The following is a 17,600-nucleotide window of genomic DNA, read 5'->3' as shown; positions in this document are numbered from 1 at the left end:
GTGACAGATTTTGCTGTAAACACTTGAAATTGAACATTACCAGATAAAAAGCTTATAATAAGAAAACATTGTTTCTGAAGCTTTTAATTTTTCCATTCTTCAAAAACAATATGTTTGGGAGCATAACGAAAAAAAAGAAAATACACACTTAACCGCTCAATGACGCAGGCCCTCCGTTGACCCCTCACCTGATAGTGCTGTGGGAGTTACGATCTCGCCAGACCAATCAGTCGCCTCCCTTCCATCACCTGACCCTGCTTCCTGCGCGTCTGTATGGACGGAAGCATATTCACGTGTCTAAAGATAGACATAAGACTGGACCGACGAGCACGTAGCTTCCACCGTACTGTCAGCTTAGGAATGAAAGGAGTACATGGTCCTTCCCGAAAAGAAACTTGCAAGTCCGTTACAGAATAACCCGAAGATCGATCCACGAATTCGAGTCAAGTGATAGTAAACAACTCCTTTCAATGCTAATTTCCTGTTAGTATGACTAATCCCTGTTGTTCAGGTGTTTGGGGTTATAAGCCGCCTAGACACTTAGCATGCGAGAAGGTCATAAAGAAGTGAGAAAAAGTTAGGAGGGGGAAACGATGGAGACGAGAGAAATCTGCCATGAAGAATTTATTTTTGCGCGTCGGACTTTAAAGGGGACACCAACACCCCCCCCCCCCCCCCCAAATTTTTTTAAAGCTTTTGTTTTTGTCAGACGATTTGTAATGGTTTTAGGAGACCACCCAATCAATAGTTTGATGCAGAGCTACATATATTTTTAATAAAGCCAAGAAACTCAACTGCTTAAAACCAAAACACGAGCACGGAAGCTCATGACCGGAAGTCACTTGGCTATACTTGACCACATTTTTTTTTCCCCCCGCTTCTCGGGCGTGTGAAGCAGATGACAACGACGAGCTGGCGTGCACCTTTTATCGTGCGATTGTTTCACTCTTGCATCCCTTCCGCTTGATGTTCTGCAATTGAGGATCGATTTGCCGGTACCATGAACAACAGTTGCGGAGTAGCGGCCCCACGTCCGTCGCAACGCTGGTCCGTCGTGTGCCAGCCTCGCATTGTCCACCCGGCGGTACGTCGCCATATTGAGAATGTCGTGTAGATGTACTTCTTGTGATTTGTGAAACACTTTTTTCTCAATCAACATATTTGCAGTTTCTTGGAGGCCACAAAAATGGGATTTGCATTTTCTATTTTTAATATTGAATCTATGGCTTAGATGAGCCACAACTTTGAATATATTTGGTACACACAGTTTGAATGCCACGTGACCATGGAAAAGAGAGCAACCGGCCAATTCTCGACTGACTGTTTTCGAGGAAAAAGGAAGGAATTTGGAGTTGCAAGTTATGTTCTGGGTAGTTGGACTCTTGTAGGTCATGTTGAAATAAAAACTTCGGCGAGCATAAATACCCAGTCAGTGTCCTTTTAAGTGGGGACATGGGCCTAAATTTCAAATGTTTTTTAAAAAATTAATTTTTCAATTTTGAGTTTTTTGGTTTTAGAAACTAATTAATTGTAACCTTCACACCAGATTTGATAACCGTATGCAAAATAGTTATGTAAATATAAATTTTTTTTAACACATTGTGAAGCAGTAATAAAGTAAGGGGTTCAATGTTTGAATGCATTTTTCTCAGTTCCACTTTTTTCTGCAAATTTCATACAAGGAATCTTTTGTTCAATGGTAAAAGTATTCTGATATCACAATCAAGACGTTTCTGAACTGAAATTTACTGGGGAATCGGGCTATCTACTTTATTTTGTTTTAAGTTGAAGTCCTCATGGGGAAAAATCTGTTTGCAAAAACTGACATAGAACAGATATGCATCTCATATTTTGAAGTAATCACTCTTCCTGAAATATTTACATTTGAATAATAAAAACTAGACAGCCCAAAGTCCCACATCTCCCACTTTATATTCGAGCAGTGAAAAAGGTGCTTAAAGGGGGACCAGCAGAAATATTCTTTCGCCTGGCAGAAAGTTTTCCTCGCCCTCTTTTTTGCCCTTTCCCTCTTGTCTAGCTACATGGCCAGGCAGGGAGGAAGGTCCCCTTTTGTACCGGCTTCTTCTAAGAGGATAAGCCTAGGATAAGCAGGATTTTTGGCCCCTCCCAAAGCCTAGCCCTCCGGGGGAACGCTTTATGAAGCTGGAAGGCTGCGCCCTGGCAGTCACCTATTTGCACTGTCAAAATTGTTTAGCTGTAACCTGCGGCAAAGTAAATGCTTACTGGAAAGCTGCGATGCATCCCCACACCAATCGAACATACTTTTCATACTTATTCTCGGTTTCTCAAATAAGGAGTGCAAAACACATGGGCAAGATGTGGTGGTTTCAATACACAAACACATCTCTGTTACGTCACGGCGCGGTGGTGGCGCGTCGGACGCACTTCCGGTCTGAGGCTGTGGGCGGAAGGCTCCATGCGAGACGTGTATTCCTGCGTTGTTTTGACAGAAACCAGACACAAACCTGCCTTCTCGTCAAAACGCTGCAACTGGGGCTGTACCAAAAAAGTCGAGAAAGGTTTGAAGGTCAGTTTTCATGTACTCGGTTCGTCCGAGAATGTGAATATGTGCCGTGAAAAGGGAAAACCAGCTGCCGTCGGGCCACGATTGCTTGGGAGGGAAGCGCTTTGGGTTGAATTCACGGATACTTGTGGTCGTCAGATTTATTTGTTTTATTCAAGCATGAAAGCGTGAAAACCGTCAAGTTGTGCGGACCACCTGCGGACTACGTTCAGTGCGTCTTCAAGTTCAAACGGCCGCCTGATCGTTCAAATTGTCGTCTGCTCTTTCAATTGCTTCTGTTTGTCGTCTGCTCTTTTAGACGACACCGGCTCGTAGATCAAACATGGGCCCGGTACTTGCAATAAGAAGTAAGTGCAGGCCTCATAAGGCTTAAGTTTGAAGGTTGGTAAGCAGACTCGATGTAAACAGTTGATACAAGGGCATGTTGATCATTGTTACCAGTGGCCATCACCGACTTGTTATGCCTGATTCACATGGTCCGATTCTGCTTTAGATTTTCAGTATCGACGTTGGCCATCTCAGCTATATGCTTTACGCTTTTGCAGCCCGAGCGACGTCGCGACTGAAAATTGCAAACGAAATCTCATAATGTGAATCAGGCTTTAGCATACATTCTGCGGCGTCCACGCGGAATGAATCGGTGCATGTCCCATTATTGACGTGAAGTTTTGTGGTGTAACGAGCCTTGTTAATTTCGCTGAGGCCGCTCAAGTAGTCAGACATTGCCAGGAAGACGTAGAATCAACAATTCGAATGCAAAAAAGGGCAGGGGGACTCACACCGACGCCGATAACATTGCATTTCAGTGGCTTGTTTATGGGTAACGGCGAGTTTCTTGCTCACACCCGCATCGCGCATGTGCAGCGCCGGTGGCGTCCACTAGGGCGCTCCGGTTTGTTTGTAAACATGAGTTGGTGTATATGTAAGAATGATTTATACGTTTCCAAAACATTCAACATCCTCAAAACGCCAGCTTATCACGCTCAAACCTACCTCAAATGTTGAAATGATGGAAACGATAAATTTGTACCAGGCGCGGGCGTCTTAGCGGATCTCTGTTTTTGTAGAACGCTTACAAATTGTTGTGTGCCTAACGGCTAATTCACATGCTGCGATTCTCGTCCGAAATAGGTGCGATCTCCAGTAAATATGCAATTAAAATTGAAGTCGCACTGTCGCAGCGGCTCTGCGACTGGTTTCCACCAAGTTGGTATTTTGTCGTAGAGTCGGTGCTATCCACTGATCATTGATGCTATTGCTTGCTCAACAACCAGCCATTAATTAGCCAGCTTTCATCTGCGATTGCTGCATATTCGAAATAAATTTAGACACCCAAGAGCTTTTGGTTTGATGCTTAAATATTATAAATTTCTAGTTACACATTGTATTCGTAAAACATTTGTGTTTATTAAGACATTTTTATTATATTCTAGGCAGAGTCAAACGCGACGCGTCCGTGTCTGAAGAGCCGTCCGCGCCAGCAAGAATCGCGCGGTTGTTGGAGCATGTGAAACCAAACATTTCGATCGCACTCGCTGCGTCGGCTGTGGCACCGATTTTTTTCGCACAGTCGCTGGTTGCATGTGAAACAGGCTTTACTCGCATGATATGATGGCCAACGAAATGTGGATGAAATTTATATCTACACATCCGAACAACCACAAGAGTTGAAAGGGCCGCAAGGGTCGGTGTCGATGTAAGGACGCTTTAGTGGATCGTTTGTAGCTCTCCGATAATGGCTGATTCACCCGACAGACTGAACTGCGGACGGATTGATCACATGACGACGTGTCCGCGGTTCGTCCGTCTCCCAAGTGCATCCACACGAGGGAGACAAGCGCGTCCACATAAGGGAGACGACGACAACGAGGACGGACCGAACCTGTTCGCCACCCCACAGTGACGCAAAACTCCAACATCGCACAGTGGCACCATTGTCCAAGAGAGAAATTGACGTTTGCTACTGCGATAAATAATCGTACGTCGCTGTTACGTACAGATCGAAAAAAAACAAAAAAAAAAACACCGTGATAGGCTTTGCGCGAAGGGCCACTAGCTTTACACTCAAGGCATGACTGTGACACAGTCATGGTCCTGCTCGAGAAGGGTTCGGCGTAGAAGCGATGAATTCTGGACTCGCGGAGGGGCGTTTGGAGATGGTGTCATACACTCTGTGCTCGTGCACAACAATGAAGTGCACCACAACCACAAGAAAAGTCTTGTTCGGTGAAAGGCCGATTGGACGTGCAAGAATTATTGCGGCGTGCTGGATGAGTTTTGACGGGAAGTTCTTGAGATGGGCTCGAAAGGAGTACAGGAACCTGCGTCGCATTAGCCGGACAAAGTTTCTGCAGTTTCTTACATGCGTGGAACCAAGAATTGCGCAACAAAATGAACCAGCAAACGCACAAAACACAATGATGCACATTTTTTCTTTTAATCGCCCTTCCCCAACCCCCCCCCCCTCCCTCCCCCCGAAAAACAAAAAAAAAGAAGAAAAACAAGAAATTATTTTATTGTTGCCATACTAAATGCTTTTCAAGTCAATCGCCCGCCAGAAATCCGTGAGTGAAAAGATGCTTGACCTTATCAGTTCGCGGATGAGGCGCGGATCGCAGGAATCGCCGACGTGCCGGTCGCGTGGGACACGGTCTGCAGACGAAAATCGCAATTCGGTCCGTCGTGTGACTCGGCTATAACCGTACCCCACAACGATATATAAGCTAGCCTTGCTGTGAGCATTCATTATGGAGCATGGATATCGCAGAGGAAAACACAATCGGGAGTTTTCGTAGATGGTTTTCGCCGTCCCGCAACACTCTAGAGTCAAGGCCACCGGCGCGCAGGCGCAGTAGCGGCTTCTTCGTTGCGGAGAGTTTAGCAGAGGGGGAAACGCGGTCCACGAAAACTCCCTAATAATAGGGAGTTTTCGTTGTCCCGCAACGTTTTCCGCAAACCGCTACGAGATCGGAGACCCTGCAGGCAAGGATAGCGCCGTGCATGCGCAGTAGTGGCGTCCTCGTTCGAGAGAGCGTAGCGGAGGCGGAAAGCTGTCTTTGAAGACTCCCTATTAAAGCCCCCATTGGGGAGTTTAGCGTGTCGTGTTATCGTTCAACCTTGCTTGTCTCGGTACTATAGCACGGGCTGCCACTTCATAATATTCTTCGGAGTCTTCAAAAAACTAAAGCAAAAGCGTTTTTTCAACAAGTGCAGGGACCATAATTTGACATTGTAAAAGCATTATAGGTACACTCTTCCATGCAGTTAGCACGGACAAACTAGCGCCAGTTTTCCCGTTTTTTTTATTTCTTAGAAGTTAATAACGTTTAGAAAACTGTTATATGTGAGTATACAGCCTAAACGGTAGATCTTAGTGCTAGACAATACATTGCTGGGAAAAATAGCAAAAAGTGCCGATGTTGTGTTCGCGCTAACAGTGTCGCGTAATGTACGCATACCTCTACAAGATCAAAGTAAATAAATACATTTATTTTACAAAAAAATTGTTTTTTTCCTCTTATAGCTGCAATCTTATTTTTGTGGAAGCAATTTTGCAAAGAGAGTCAAATCGCTTGACGTAGATACTAACCCTAAACAAGCAGTGTAACAGCGTTCACGCAAAATGTCTATCTGCCGTAATGGAGGTTTTGTTCAAATGTTCGAGAAATAGACTTCTCTCTTACTCTGCGTGACACAGCTAGCGCGAACATAAAATTGACATTTTAATGCAAGGGTCATGCAGATTTTAGTGTACAGGAAAAAAATTGATGCAACGTAATTTGGTGACCAATAGCAGCACTTTTTGCCGAATTGCTTGTAAAGAAATGACAAATTTCAGCTATAAAAAAAGTATTTTTGTGTGTGATAAGATTACTAACTTACTCTGCATGCACTGATAGTGTGACGGTATGCGTACATTACGCCCCACTGTTAGCACAAACGAAATATCTGCACTTTTCGCTTTTTTCCCCCAGCTATGTATTGCCTAGCTATACGATCTATTGCTTAGGTTGGATACTCACATTAACAGTTTTCTAAACATCATACAATCCTTGCAAGAAAAAACAGACGAGAAAAATCGCGGATAGTTTGTGCAATTTTAGTGGCACTGTGTACGTATATTTTTAAAATGTCAAATCACTATCCTGTGTCATGTTGCAACACAAATGAGCCCCCAAAAATTATTTGAAGTGGCAGCTCGTCTATAGCACCGATAAAAGCAACGTTGAATGAAAACAAAACACGCTAAGCTCCCCAATAGGGGTTTAATATTGTAATTCCCGCTCCAACAGCCGTGCTCAATCAAGAATGCTCACAGCAAGCATAGCTTATATATCGTTGTGACGTAAGGTTATCGGAGAGCTAAGAATGATCCCCTAAAACTTCCCTAGTATCGACACTCACCCTTGCTGCTCTTTCAACTCGTGGTGGTTAGGATCTGTAAATATAAATTTCATCCCGTTGCTGCCCTTTCAGCTCAGTGGTGTTAGGATGTGTAAATATTAAACTCATCCACATTTCGTTGGCCATCATATCCTCCAAGTTAGGCACACAATAATTTATGCGCACTGTACAAAAACAAAGATCCGCTAAGATGCCAGCGTCTGGTACACATTTATTTTTCCATCGTTCCCCATTTTAGGCAGGTTTGAGCGTGATAGGCTGGCCTTTTGAGGATGCTGAATGTTTTATGAACATGTACATCATGCTCACATATTGAAACCACCACATCTCGTGCCATGTGGTCTGCACTCCTTACTTGAGAAACCGAGAATAAGCATGAAAAGTATGTTCAATTGGTGTGGAGATGCATCGCAGCTTTCTCGTAAGCGTTTACTTTGCCACAGGCTACAGCGAAACAACTTCGACAGCTCAAATGGGTGACTGCCAGGGCGCAGCCTTCCAGCTTCATAAAACATTGACCCGGAGGGCTACGCTTAGCGAGGGGCCAAAAATCTATCTTATCCTGGGCTTGTCCTCTCAGAAGAAGCTGATACAAAAGGGGACCTTCCCCCCGCCTTGCCATGCAGTTAGGCAAGAGGAAAAGGGAAAAAAAGAGGGTGAGGAGGACTTTACGCCAGGCGGAAAAATATTTCTGCAGGTCCCTCTTTAATAGGTTCATTTGCATTTCATAGATTTGTTAACAAAGAATGACACATCTTGTTATGCAGGTATGTAAAATTGACCTGGAGAGCTGAAAGTTTGCACAATACACATACACCTTACGTTAAATCTCCCCTGCAAATTTCATTCCGATCACCTGAGCAGTTCAGAAGTTAAATCTCTAGCCAGTGTCCCCCCTTAGGGTGTTCAGTGACTACATCAGAATTGTTCACCATGAAGGGATCATCCCGTGGAGGGTTAAATAAATGATGGAAAAGGAACCACAATGTCTCACTCTTTCATTAGTCTTTATTTTCTATTCATTGTTATTTTGAACAAACTCTTTAAAAAAACTCCAGCTATGTTTCAATAATTTTACCTTTCAAATTCTTTTTTTTTTGTTGTCATTTGTAATTTTTATTGTTTTCATTTTCTTTCTCTATTTTCTCATTAAAATGTAATTTGAATGTCGCACTTGTCCTGTCCACTCTTCTACTTGTCTTTCATGCTGTGTTTTAACCAACTGGGTCATCAATTTCAACTTATATTGTCACTCTTAGTCCCCAGCGCTTTCTGTGGATTGCACAAAATTTGTATTTTGTGCACCTCCCCCCAAAAAACTGCTGTGGCTAGGAGTCTAGAAATATTTCCTGACAAACAGAAATGCTACGCTTGAGGTCAACTGTCTGTGGCAAAGAGAAAGCTAGGGGGGCAGAGCTTACAGCTCTGTGTTATTGTGCCAGGTAGTTCCAGTCTTTTTTGGTTTTGGCACGACAAACACGCATTGCTACACTCCATCTCTCGGCATGAGGATCACGAATGAGGATGTTGAACCACGATCGCCGAGCATGCAGGCATATCCGTGTCTCTTTTTCTATGTTCCTCCTGTTTCTAAACAAGCCAGCGCTTTGACTGAAGCACTCTGACCGACTTGCAAGGTAGATTACACCGTGGTCGATCTCTTCTAATTATATTTGTCGGGTGTCCGACGCAGATATGCAGTGTCGATTTAAGAAATGCTGTGGATTTTATCAGCTCTGCAGTTTTGAGGTTATTGATGCATCAACTCTTCTGGTGCATAAAAGTCGTAGTGCGGGCGTAATAGTTCAAAATAGGAGCACGCACACGCTACGGCACAAAGTCAAATCCTTTTTGGATTCGGTTCAGTTGCCGCTAAGGGAGGGGAGCCCGCATTACAGCGGCAGAACTGAGGGATCCTGGGCTCAAATCCTGCCCGTGCCCGTTTCAATCTGGATTAGCCTCGTACGGGCGTCCGGTCAGGTATCACTATACTGCGTGATGCAGGTTAAATACAACGGGCTAGCAGTCATACTGCACTAGTTCAGGTGCACACAACAGAGAATTGGTGCTGGCCCTAAAGTTTAAATATAAATAGTCGGACCGTTTTTGTGAATTCTGTTGCATGAGAGTGCAACTTCACCTTTCTTATGTTCAACTTTGTGTCCCAGGGCCTTGGGTAGGTATTAAATCAATAATCTTTCCAAAAGCTAGGGGTGTAACACGGAAATATGTAGCATTTGATAATTAGAAATGGAGAAACTTGGGACCTGTTACTCCTTGCCTTTTGCCAGTTTGTAAAAAATTTGTTTCCAGTACATTTTAGCACCACATGCATGTTTGCATACGCAGTCTACCCTCTGCAGTCAAAATGACAAACACAACATGAACAAGTGGTTATTAACGCGATGGTGTTAAGGAGCTCGTGTTGCAGAAAAGTTGGCGTCGGTGGCGTTGTGACGGGAAAATCCTAACTGGTCGATGTGGTCATGACGTCACAGCCACATGACCTCAGGTGGGAATTTCAAACAACGCTCACGTGAAGTGTGACGTCACACGTGGAATGAAAGCGATTAAGAAACAACGTGTAATGTGAATTAAAGGTTGCCACATGTCTCAAATGGTTTCACTTTATAAAGTATGAATTTTAGGCGGAATTTGAACCAACGACCCCTCGGTTGCGAGCCAGACACGTTACTGACTAGGCCATGTCTGCCACTTCCTGCTTACTGGCAGGAAGAGCATGAGAAGAGAATGAGAAGGTGATGCGAGCGGGGCCTATGACGCTACCGCGTTCCACTCTTAAAGATGAAGCTTAAGGGTCCTCAAAGTTTTGTTTTACCTACAATTTGTGAATAAGGGTTTTTATATATTTTTTTTTGACAGGTGACTGATGTTACCCTGATATATGTCATTTGCCAGTCATTCTAAAGACAGCTGGTCGACATATCCGCACATTGGCCATGCAGCCTGTGGGATAGTCATTCAACATTGAGTCATCCATCCGTGATTAGTCATCTATCCTACACACAGATGGCTGTCATACCTGCACATTGGCCATCCAGCCTGTGCGATAGTCATTGAGCACTGAGGTATCCCTCCATCACTAGTTAGCTATCCTACACTCAGCTGGCTGTCATATCTGCGCTTTGGCTATCCAGCCTTCGGGGTAGTATTCATCATTGAGGCATCCGTCCATCATTAGTCATCTATCCTACACGCAGATGCCTGTCATATCTGCACATTGGCCATCCAGCCTTTGAAATATGGTCGCCGACCGATTTTGGGCGCCAATAATTTGGACTTGTTCAATATTTCGGACATAATGGAGGAACCATGCCCTACACAATAGAAACTGGATATTCACAACCGATGTTTCGGACAGCTTGAATAAAGTCCGAAAGTAAAATTTTTCGGACAAAGTGTTCGCGAGCAATCTGCAAGAAAAGCCACCGAAAAGCCGGCATTTTAGATTCTGTCGGCTGCACATGGATTGGCTTGGTTTGGCAGCGCTACTTGAGTCCTGCTAAGTCCTACAGCTAGGTGATGCTATACAGCTTTTTTTTTTTTTTCTCTAGCTGCATGTGATTATCATCATCATTGTTAGCATTTTGCATTGTTCATTCGCCATTGCAGTCGTGGACTTGCGCCTCTCATCTCATCTCGGTGAATCATGTTTTCGGACCACGCTGGCTTGGATGTCATGGCCCCATCTGTTCTTCCGCCACTGCAAGGTGTTGCTATGAAGTGTTGAAAGTACTCAACCATAACGCTAGAAAAGAAGGCAGCGATTCTCAAGCGTATAGAAAGTGGCCAAACACAAATGAAGGCATAATCTGAAATTAGGCGCGCAGGCATAACCTGAGGCACCGCACTATTTACTGCATTTTTAAGTCCGCTTAGACGTAATAAAGGCAAGTTTTTTAATCTGCTGAGTTTTCGGACTGCTCTATTATTCGGACGTTTCTTTGGTTTCCTGCGGAGTCCGAAAAATCGGTCGGGGACTGTAGTCATTCAGTATTGAGGCATTCATCCATCATTAGTCATCTATCCTACACACAGATGGCTGTCATATCTGCATATTGTCCATCCAGCCTTTGGGATAGTCGGAGTATTGAGGCATCCATCCATCATTAGTCATCCAGCCTTTGGGATAGTTATTTGGTATTGAGGCTTTCGTCCATCATTAGTCACCTATCCTACATGCAGATGAGTGTCATATCTGCACATTGGTCATCTAGCCTTTGGGATAATCATTCAGCATTCAGGCATCCGTCCATCATCGCAGGTACTTTTGCCGCCACACAATGATGTTGTTCCTCTCCAGCAGTGCAGGGATCTATTTTCGCTTTGGAAACGCAAACCTAGTGTCATTGGAGAAGCCCGAGCTACTCACAGATACTCGGCTTTGGCAGGTCCATCTTGGTATCGCTGGTTACATTGCTGAGGATCTTTGCTGCAGTTGGCACTTCATTGCACATGAAATACCGATGCACTTGTTGTCGAAGTGCAGAAGGGTGAAGCTGTCGTACTGCTGCACTCTTGTCTTTCCAGTAACCTTGGGTGATCTTCCCGTCGTCAAACGAAGCCTCTTACGCTTTGGGGACTTCAGAGGACCACTCAGAGCCTCTGTCTTCGGGTGTAGCCCGAAACAACCCATTCCCGTTTAAACCCGTCCCGTTTTGACCCATTCCCGAAACGACCTTCCCGTTTGAACCCGTCCCGTTTCGACCCATTCCCGAAACGACCTTCCCGTTTGAACCTATCTCGTTTCAACCCATTCCCGAAGCGCCCTTCATATGTGAACCCTTAGCCAAGACATATTTTTTGTTTGAATTTGTCCCGCTTGAACCCGTTGGTAAAAAGCTCCGCACAACTCAACCTCTTCGCTAAAAGTGTCCATCGTTCTATTCCTGGTCTGCGCAGTATTTCTGCTTAAAAATATGTCCCGAAATCATGTTAATGCAATTAATGCAAAGGTGAGCAATTCAGTTATGTTGGGAAATATTTTTTCTTGTAAACGTATTCTTAAAATATGCAATACACTCAGACAAGCTTCAACAAAATATATTTCTACTTAAACCACTTAAAATGTTTCTTTCAAGATGGTCCCCAAAATGTGTAACCACGAAATGGACTTCGTACACTGCGCGACAACGTTACCACAAACACGATGTTGGCAATTTTTCTTAAATTTCACTTCGAAATGGTATTAGAAGGTACAACATTTTATCGCTTAGGTTAGTGGACCAGATGAGCACTTTCAAATACACTAATAATATTGATGGCAGTCTTCAGATTTTTTTTTAGACAAACAGCTAAAACCAACAATCGTTTCCTCGCGCTAACGGTTTCGCGCTCTGTACAATAGGGAGTTGTAGTAGATCGTTTTTCTCCTCCGCTACGATATTCCCGAAGAAAACGCCACAGCTGCGCATGCGCGCCCCCAGCCTTCTCTGTATAGTTCAAGGTCTTGTGGGGGATTACGGAGCGCTATATGAGTAGGTACAAGTGTTCAGACACTAAACACTTGTACCTACTCAACTGTTAACGAGCAATACAAACGAACCGAACGGTGGCCGAAACGGGAAGGTTGTTTCGGGAAAGGGCGAAATGGGAAAGGATGAAACGGGAAGGTCGTTTTGAGCCGGGTCGAAACGGGAAGGTACAAACGGGAAGGTTGTATTGGGAATGGGTCGAAACGGGAACCACCCCTGTCTTCAGCCGCGCGACAGTATGCTGGCTTACGCCGGTGAGGTCGCTAACCAACCAGCACAGTGAAACCCGTTAGAACGAACCCATGTAGAGCGAATTATTGCCGATATGGAATTCGCAGAAAATTTAAATAAAAATGCATGTAGAAAGTACTTTTTATAACGAACAACATATTGGCTATATTGAACCCCCCCCCCCCCCCCCCCCCCCCGGAGGCTTATGAAAACGTGCAAACAATCGTCTTTTAGCCTGTCCCTTCCCCTCCAGAAAAAAGTAGGAGGGAAAGAAAATTCCAAAAGCTCAAGTTGCGAACGGAACTGAGTGAAGAAAAGAGATTTGGAAGGTGAGAAAGCTAAAAAATACACACTGCTCGCACACACACACAAAAAAAAAAAAATCTTTTCATCCCAAAACGGTTGCCCACGAAGAGAAGTGATTCAGGAGGGGAGTTAAGCTAAAAAAGCAAACTCTGCACACATGCAGAAAAAAAAAAAAAATACTTTCCAGCGTGTTGTTACAAGGTGGGAGTGAAGAGATGAGAAAGAAAGAGAAGCTCTCGCCTTACAACGAACGCATTGTGGAGGTTCGTTGTAGATGGTTTTTGCTATATCGAATTACTTGCCATATCGAACTGATTGTAGCGTTTCCTGCTGTTCGTTATAAACGGGTTTGCCTGTATACGGAAACAGCAGGGTTTCGGTTCCCTCTGTCTCACTTGCGCATGTTGCACACCACTTGGTTTGTTTTGACAACTTTTGGTTGCCAGACTTAGCAAGAGTCGTACGGGGCGAACAGAGGGGCGAGCTCACGGAAGGTACGGGCGACGCACACGACAAAGATGTCACGTTTTTTCTGCAGGGAACTAGAAAGCCTGCGGCGAACTTAAACGAAGAAATCCCCAAGTAGCTAAAAAAGAAGTGCTATAAGTTTGGCATGTCTTGACTAATATTATGGTAACATTGTAAAATCAAAGCTAAAAAGAACAATTTTATATTTTTTAGTTGATGAAGTTACACCCAACAAATTATTTGGGTTGAACAATATTGAGCTGTGCAGTGAAACGGCACGCTTGGACTCTTTAGCCTTGGCTTCATTGCCACAGAAAGTTGACCCCAAGTATAGTGGCACACTGCACCATCCCCAAGCATTTTTATGCTTTGTAAACAAAATAAACTTTAAACTCGCAGCACTGCGGTAGTCTCAATTTGGCCAGATTTCTTGCTTTATAGCTTCAAAGGCACAAAACTAATGCAAGATGTTTTTGCAAATTCTGTTAGTGCTTATCTTAGTTTGGAAGGGTCTAAAAGAAATCGAAAATGAATTTGTTTTTAATTGATTTGCAAAGTAATTTATATTTAGTGATATAACCCCATTTGAGCACTTCTCCTCGTAAATTTGTACCACTAATCAGGACAATATTTAGCGCAAAGATTAACAAAATACAGGGCAACATGCAGCAAAGTTTGAAAATCCTGGTGTTTAAAGATGCGAAGAAAAGAAATGTCAAATTGAAGCATTTTTGTGAAATGTGCAGCGTTTGCGATTCTTCTTCAAGCTAATGGCATCGATACTTCGTGGTAAGTAATATCGGTCAATCCGCCCTATGCATAATTTTTCAGTAGATATTTCGAGAGCCACAGCAGTTACTTTTGGGAGGAGGTGCCTGAAATGGCAATTTTTCGACATCCGCAAAAACACCTCGGACTGAGAAATGAGCTTCAATTTTTTTTTTTTTTCTGAAAAGACAGGATTTCTTTTTACAAAACAAAAATCAGTTTTGCTTTGCTGGGTACCATCAGCAAAACATTCTTTTTTTTTTTCATCAAAATTAGAGACTGTCACCGGACCATGGTCGACCACCGTACTACGTCGATAAAGCTTGTGGATGTTGAGATAAAGAATGGTGGAAAGCTTCTCTGCCAGTGTAAGAACTTGGCTCATAGCGAATCAGGACTATGCAAGATGCCGGGGTCCTCTGGAGCAGGGTTGCACAGCTAGTGCGTCGGAAGGTGCTTCTCGCTCACAGAATTTCCAAGAGGGAGGAGCCGAAAGCGTGGAGAGCATTTGTGCAGATTGGCTGTATTGTCAAGTGGCAAGAAGGGAGGGCAGAGAGCGATCATCCTTGCAGCTTGCACAAAAACCAGGGGGGTAAAGATGGGAGCAGACAGAAAGCGGACGATAGGCTGGACGTGTTCGTTTTGTCCCGACAGCTTGAAGTTGTCTGAGCGCTTGTCAACTTTATTTCTTTTTATACAATGCGTGTGACGCCAATGTTCTTCACTAAGTTAGTATAAAAGAGAGGCAGAAAAACAATAGGTGCAGGCCTTGCAAGTGATGTTTTTCTGTTTCTTTGTGTATATTGAACGTCCCCAGTGAACTGGGCCCAATGGGACCACCCATGAAAGCACAGATGTGTGCGTCTATGCCGCTCGTCCGCAATGCACGTGACCTCTGGATTCTTGTTTCAGTCGGGCCCCTACTTCGACGTCCTGCACTGCCTGCTGGGCGCCTACGTGGTGTACCGGCCCGACGTGGGCTACGTGAGTTCCCGGGCAGTGGTCTCCGGCCTGGCCGACTGCAGCGGCCTCGCTTCCGCAGGTGCAGGGCATGTCCTTCCTGGCGGCCATGCTGCTGCTCAACCTGGACGTGGCCGACGCCTTCATCTGCTTTGCCAACCTGCTCAATCGGCCCTGTCAGCTGGCCTTCTTTCGTGTGGACCAGCCGCAGGTGACCGAGACTTGTCTGCTCACTCTGCTTGCCCACTATCCACAAGGAGTTCCCCCTTCCCAAAAGGAAAAATGCTCACTTAGCTTTCCAACTGCGGCAGCGAGCCTTTCTTCGGAATGTTAGCGAAAGCGTGCAAACCGATAGTACCAGGGGTGTAACGGCTGCGCCATTTGTGCCAGACACATTTGACTGCGCCATGTTGCGGAAACTGCGCCACAGCCAATACCTTGCGCCATTATGCACCAAATGGCAAAACGTGCGCCAAGAAATTGTATTCTGTCATGGTTTCGGTTTCTATCGACTCGATTGGCAACAATGAGCGCGTTTAGTTTGGTCGGCCTTGCAATCCTTTGTTCTGTTTATTCTTCCGTTGTATATCGAGTCGGAAGCATGCAAAAAAACTCAGGGGTTGGATTCTAAGCGCTACACTACCTACAACTGGATTGTTATTCTTCAACCGTCAGCAGTTAAGCAAGTCAGCTGAGGTGAGGTCGAGTAGTTAAGCGTCAGATTGCCCGAGGCTCTGCGGCCCGGGGTCCGGATGTCAGTCAGTTGAAAACAAATGAGCAAAAGATTCCTTTTAGTACTTCATCGTTAGAAGTTGGAACCCGCATTCCTGCAAGATAAATCATGATTTGATGGAACTGAAACGCGGTCCAATCCGAAACCTTGCCGGCCAGCAGCTCTCATGCGAGTGGTAAATCTGCTCGGCGTACTTTAACCTTGCTCCTGCTTATCGCTTCGAATATGATAAAGGGACCATGAAATGACCTTTTTACTTTTTCCAGATAACTTTTACATTAAACCGTCAATGTTCACTGAATGCCGAACAGGCATCCGTTTTCGTCTCGGTTTATTAACTTCTACACAAAAAATTAATGAAATATCGACTTTTTCTTTCTCTCCAACTGACCGCAAAATAAGCCGTGACGTACGCTGTTTCCGGAATCGGAAGTTCTCTCGGCAGTAGGAGAATGGGAGCGTTAGCGGCGACGAGTTGGGGTGCGCCGGTGGGTTTTACTGCGCTGATGTCACCGACGTATTTTCTGAATCGGCGCCTCTCATCGCCGCATCGCAGCTGAGCGAAATTCAATGAGATATGTTGCGCTACAGCGACAGCATGGGACTAGTCCCATACGCCGGTATGCCTGTTGGGAAGTGCAGCGAGTCTTCCGGTGAAGACTACAGAAGTTAACCCAACTGTCATTGTTGGTAAAAGGCGGCCCGTGTCAGTCGTATGCAAAGCGACGTAGATGGAAACAAATTGCCGCGGCGTTTTTCGCGGCCTCAAAGATGCAGGAGTGAGCTGACGTTAAAAAAGATACGTTTGAACTACGAGTGTCAGCAAGAGCCATGTAAATACCTCTTCACACTCGGAGCGGACGCGGGCGTTTGATGGAAGTGCTGTATTCGCGCTGTTGGTAAGCGCTTCGGGACCGATCTTTTACGATTGCACTCGATACTGACGCGACAATCTGGAATTACCAATTGTCAAGGGTCCATCGGATGAGCTTTGAAGAAAATTCACTATGATCATTTTCTTTAATTACCGCTCAAAGTTTGCATAATTTTGACCTTTTCGATTTTGAGACAAATTTTGGGGCGCAATGTAAAAAAAAAAAACACTTACGTCAGTAGAACGCTAACCTTTTTTAAAAAGTGCACAAAGCATGAAATACTTTGCACAAAAAATTTCAGCTAGTTAAACTTTGCTTCTTGAGTAACTTGATAATTTTGAGGCATTTCTTGGTGAATTTTTATAATTTTTTCTTTCTTAGAAGTTGGTTTAGAATGTTTTTGTTTGTTATTCCTGGGGCCCTCAAAGTTGTGTCGATGCACTATCGGGAAAGGCATTGTTTACAGCTCCTCTCAGGCTCAATTTTTTTTCTCACAAAAGCAAAGGTCGGGTCTGTTCTGATGTGTGGACAAGTTTGGCTACCTCATATTAAAATTTAATTGAAAAGAGACTACACCTCTATGACTGTCCTTATCTGAACACACCCAGCAACAAAAACTAGCATTTAATAAGGAGAGTGCAGCTCAGCTGGAAACGGGCTCTGGTCGTTGAGATCCATGCTTCTGAACGTGCGCCTGCAGCAGACGATGTTGGGTATCCATACTTGTGGATATTTACAATTTTGGCCGCAAGGTGGAGACACAGTATGATGTCGTGGCGACTGAAGTGCACTTCATAAAGAGTGGAATATAAGTG

The 17,600-nt window shown here is 44.5% G+C and overlaps 1 protein-coding gene across 6 annotated transcripts in view; it reads left to right on the top strand.

Annotated features, from left to right (window-relative positions):
* LOC8031039 (TBC1 domain family member 14) overlaps positions 1 to 17,600 on the top strand; it is a 92,164-nt gene that overhangs the window by 49,099 nt on the left and 25,465 nt on the right. For 2 of the 6 annotated variants that reach the window (XM_040503806.2, XM_040503808.2), the window contains 2 exons: positions 15,130 to 15,201; positions 15,266 to 15,388. In XM_040503806.2, the coding sequence (XP_040359740.1) occupies positions 15,130 to 15,201; positions 15,266 to 15,388 (195 nt within the window). Of the gene's footprint in view, positions 1 to 15,129; positions 15,389 to 17,600 lie in introns of all 6 variants that reach the window. The other 4 variants (XM_029990111.4, XM_040503807.2, XM_042287135.1 and 1 more) reach the window with 2 other exon arrangements.

The sequence above is a fragment of the Ixodes scapularis genome, unplaced genomic scaffold, assembly GCF_016920785.2.
Source record: "Ixodes scapularis isolate PalLabHiFi unplaced genomic scaffold, ASM1692078v2 PGA_scaffold9__187_contigs__length_104089568, whole genome shotgun sequence".
In the NCBI taxonomy this organism is placed as follows: Eukaryota; Metazoa; Arthropoda; class Arachnida; order Ixodida; family Ixodidae; genus Ixodes; species Ixodes scapularis.
Note: the sequence above shows the minus strand (reverse complement) of the source record. Positions and strands in the feature narration are given on the sequence as shown.